The sequence below is a fragment of the Ursus maritimus genome, unplaced genomic scaffold, assembly GCF_017311325.1.
Source record: "Ursus maritimus isolate PB19 unplaced genomic scaffold, ASM1731132v1 scaffold_5, whole genome shotgun sequence".
In the NCBI taxonomy this organism is placed as follows: domain Eukaryota; kingdom Metazoa; phylum Chordata; class Mammalia; order Carnivora; family Ursidae; genus Ursus; species Ursus maritimus.
In genome coordinates, this window is record NW_024426663.1 from 81,670,382 (window position 1) to 81,674,536 (window position 4,155).

Sequence of the window (4,155 nt, forward strand, 5' to 3'; positions counted from 1 at the left end):
AGTCATCCTGTCCATTTTCTCCCCTTCTAATTTACTCTGAATCCTCTTGGAGCAAAATTTCATTGGAATTGCTTTTATTAAGGTAATAATTGATCTTTGTGTTGACAAATATAGTGGCCAACTCAAAGCTCACATTGTAATACAACAAGAAACAGCATCTAGTGCAGTTGATTACATTCCAGTTGTGAAGTTTCCTCACTTCTATCTGAGATATTACTTCTTTTTACTCCATCAATTGCTGTTTCTTGTCTCACTTTCTCTCCAGCTGAACAGTTGCCTTAGTGCTAAATCTTTACTGTTACCTAAGTTTCAGCTAACCCTATGCCTTTAAATATTCTTTCTATTCTGAAGACTACCAAATTTAGACCTTCAGGCCTTAACTACAATCTGAACCCCAATTGTTCTCTTATATCTAACAGACATTTCAGAAGTTTCTCAACAACTAAATTTTTGGCTGCTCCTACTTGATCCTGTCACTCTAAAAGTTTTCAAAATCTTAGTAAGTAGAAATCCTAGTTTCCTTTCCCTTGAGGTCAATTAACTTATCTTTCATTTTTCTTTCCTAACAGTCATCCTTTCCATGAGCTAAATCCTCTTGTGTAACTACCCAAATCAATCCTTCTTTTCTTTCATTTGAAGATTCCTAAATTGTCTTCTTGCATGCAATCTAGTTCCCCGTTCTATATTCCACACTACAGACACAGTGTGGCAGTGTGCATAAAACAGTTCACATAAAAATGTACATCTTATCAAGTTATATTTATACAGAAAATTCTTCAAAAGTTTTCCATCTCACTCCAAACAAATCTGAATTGCATCCAAGTCCTGCTGATGAATCATACAAAATTGGGCAATGTAAATTTTCTTTCTATAGATGTTAAATTTCCTAGAATTCTGCTATTAAAATAATATGGGAAAAAAAAGCACAGTAATTCCCTTTGATGTTAAATATTAGAGTCTATCCCTTTTGAGTAGGTATGTAATGCTTAGACATTCAATATTCAGTTGGTTTAGCTCACTCACTATTTACCGTGGCCTAGTATTTGAAAGTCACTATTTTTTAATACAAGTGCTATGAAAATGATCATAGAGGTTAAAATCCCCTGAGGCTAAGCCAATAAATAAAGACCTGAATAAAATTGTGTGATTTCTATCCTTTGTAACTTGTGAATTGACATTGTCTTATTTTATTAATACAAAAACAATCACATAATTATTGGCAACAAAATTTGTTAGCTTTGAAAGGTGTTCCAGGGTTAAGTGTGAAAGGAACCTGCAAAGATTTGCTATGAACTCTAGGATACACTTTTTCCCCTTTATTTAGTCTGAGAGTCAAGAACCAGAATCAGGGGAATTCTTTAATCTATGTAATAATATCTTATTGTTGATAGGTAGCCAAAATGTATCTACATAACTAACAAAAAATCTTTGGTTCCCTCCCCTGGTAACAAGAAAGCAGCCATGATAAATCCTCTTAATTGCCAATTGTAAGTAATCTTTGACAGCTGACCAAATAGTCACCTTTGAAACAGGACGATAGAGAATGTTCTTAAGGGAAGCCCTATTGTCAGTTTATTGAATCCTTAAGCATCACTTGTGGATACTTTTTTAACAGATGAGTATTGTGAAAATATCTTTTTAAATGCCCCCATGACATCCTTGTTTCTGAGGCTGTAGATAAGAGGATTGAGCATGGGTGTGACAATGGTATAGAAGGCTGACACTACCTTGTCCTGCTCCGGAGTATGAAAAGACTGGGGCAGAACATAAGTGTAGAAGGCAGCACCATAGAAAATGCTGACTACAGTCAAGTGGGAAGAACAAGTAGTAAAGGCTTTCTTTCGGCCTTCAGAAGAGCGCATTTGGTGGACAGTTAACAAGATGAGAGAATAGGAGGTTGAGATGATAGAGATAGGGATGAGCAACATGAGTACACAGCAGATGTACATTAGGGTTTCATACAAGGATGTGTCAGCACAGGCTAGTTTGAGAACTGCAGGGATCTCACAGAAAAAATGGTTGATACTGCGGGAGCCACAGTAGGGGACATTCATGGTGATGGGGGTGAGAAGAAAGCCATCCAGAGACCCACCAAACCAGGCACCAGCAGCCAGAAGGAGACATACCCTGCGGTTCATCAAGACTGGATACCTAAGAGGGTTACAGACAGCCACATATCGGTCATAGGCCATGAGGCCCAAGAGAAAGAACTCTGAGCCAATCATGGTCAAGTAGAGGAAGATCTGGATGCCACAACCTACAAAGGAAATGGTCTTCTCTTTAGAAACCATGTCGACCAGAAGTTTTGGGACAGTGGTACAAATGAAAAGGGTGTCCATAATGGATAGCTGGCTGAGCAGGAAATACATAGGAGTATGGAGACGGGAGTCCACCTGAATCAAGAATATCATGACCAAATTTGCCGTTACAGCCACCACAAAGATAGCAAAAATAACAGCAAAGACAATTCCTGTAGCTTTATTGTTCACCAGAAGCCCCAGGAGGATAAAGTCAGAGGATAAAGTGATATTCTTCATTGACTTTGTTGATGACAGCTCCAGCAGAGCAGAAAGCCACAAAGACCAGGAAGGAAAAGGAGAGAAGACACTTTCAATATGGATGAAACTTAAAATGGAGATGACACCTCAGAGAGTACTGGCTGGGCTGAAATTTTCCAAGGCAAAATGCTAGAGAAAAAGGAACAGACCAAGAGGCACATCTTAAGTTAGAAACTATAGATCTATTCTCTTTGTTGGAGAGCAACACTTTTTATATTGTGTTTATGTTCATGCTGCAATACATAGATTACGCTAACTGCATAAAAAAGTTGGTATTTGCTATACCTGGATTATAGTTCAACATATCTCCTATTCACTCTCTGAATTTCTGGCATCCAGAATGTTGTCCAGTCTATAGTAGAGCTAAGTCAATACTGGTAGCAGTCTCATTGATTCACTGATTATTTGAATGGCCAAAGGTGAGAAAAAGGAATTATTTAGGAAGTGTTGAATGTAAAGGAAAAAACAAACACCCTGTATGTGTTTCCTCTATTCTCATTATTTTACCTCTGACACTTTTGGTCACCAAATTTGTAAGGTTTTATTCCCCATAATAAACAATATCCAACTCTCCAGACAACCAGCTGGGTGTCCTACAATTTAATACAATACTCAAACTATCTACATGAAGATAGCTTAGTATCTCACTGTTTAAGGGCTTAGTCCCACAATACTGTTCCCCAAATCAAATAACAATGGCCAAATAGAGCTTATCACTTGAGCTTCAGAACCACTGGCTATAAATAGAAGGTTTTCATGACCTCATCCATGGGTTCAACTAATTTTTTGGATTGGAAAATATTTTAATTACTATATTGACTAGTATATAACTAAGGAACAATAAGGTAGAGGAGATACATAAGATGTGCAGGAAAAGACTGGGAGCTTCATTGCCCTCTCTAGATGTGCCATTCTCTTGGCAACTCCATATGTTCAGAAGCTCTCTGAATCCCCCATCCTTTTGGATTTTTATGGGTGCTTGATTATTTTGGCATGATTGATCAGATCACTGGCCATCAGTGATTAATGAAACTTCTAGATCCTTTCCTTGGATATATGAAAGGTGGAGGTTTAAAAACTGCAAACCTTTAATTTTGGTTAGTTTCCTGGAAACCAACCCTGATTCTTAGGAAATTTCAATAAGTCACCTCATTAGCATAAACTAAGGGGTGGTAGGAGGGTCTTTTATGAATAACAAAAGACATCTACATAGCTATTTCCATTTAGGAAATTCAGAGGGTTTTAGGAGCTTTATGCCAGGAAAACAAAACAACAACAACAACAACAAAACTAAATTAGTTATGCAACACAACATCACAAAGGGTTAGGACATTTGTTGCACTTCATAAAGGAAATGCTCCAGCCATATTTCATCTAGGTTATTCTGGTAGCTTTCCTGCTATCTCCCTGCTCTCTCTCTCTCTCTTGTCTAATTTTAGTCTAACCTCAGCAGAGCAAAGTGATCTTAAAAATCTACATCAGAGGGGCACCTGGGTGTCTCAGTTTTTTTAAACTTCTGCCTTTGGCTCGGGTCATGATCCCAGGGCCTTGGGATTGAGCTCCACATCACATTTGGCTCCCTGCTCAGCAGAGAACC

The 4,155-nt window shown here is 38.0% G+C and overlaps 1 protein-coding gene across 1 annotated transcript; it reads right to left on the reverse strand.

The window, feature by feature from the left end:
* Positions 1-1,583: 1,583 nt before the first annotated feature.
* On the reverse strand, positions 1,584-2,537 carry LOC103656332 (olfactory receptor 2T11). Its single transcript, XM_008683703.1, has one exon. The coding sequence runs from the start codon at positions 2,535-2,537 to the stop codon at positions 1,584-1,586; it is 954 nt and encodes a 317-aa protein (XP_008681925.1).
* Positions 2,538-4,155: the final 1,618 nt, after the last annotated feature.

Bases quoted from the DNA above. Each gene is read 5' to 3' on its own strand.
- LOC103656332 (XM_008683703.1), bottom strand. From the start codon at position 2,537: ATGAAGAATATCACTTTATCCTCTGACTTTATCCTCCTGGGGCTTCTG.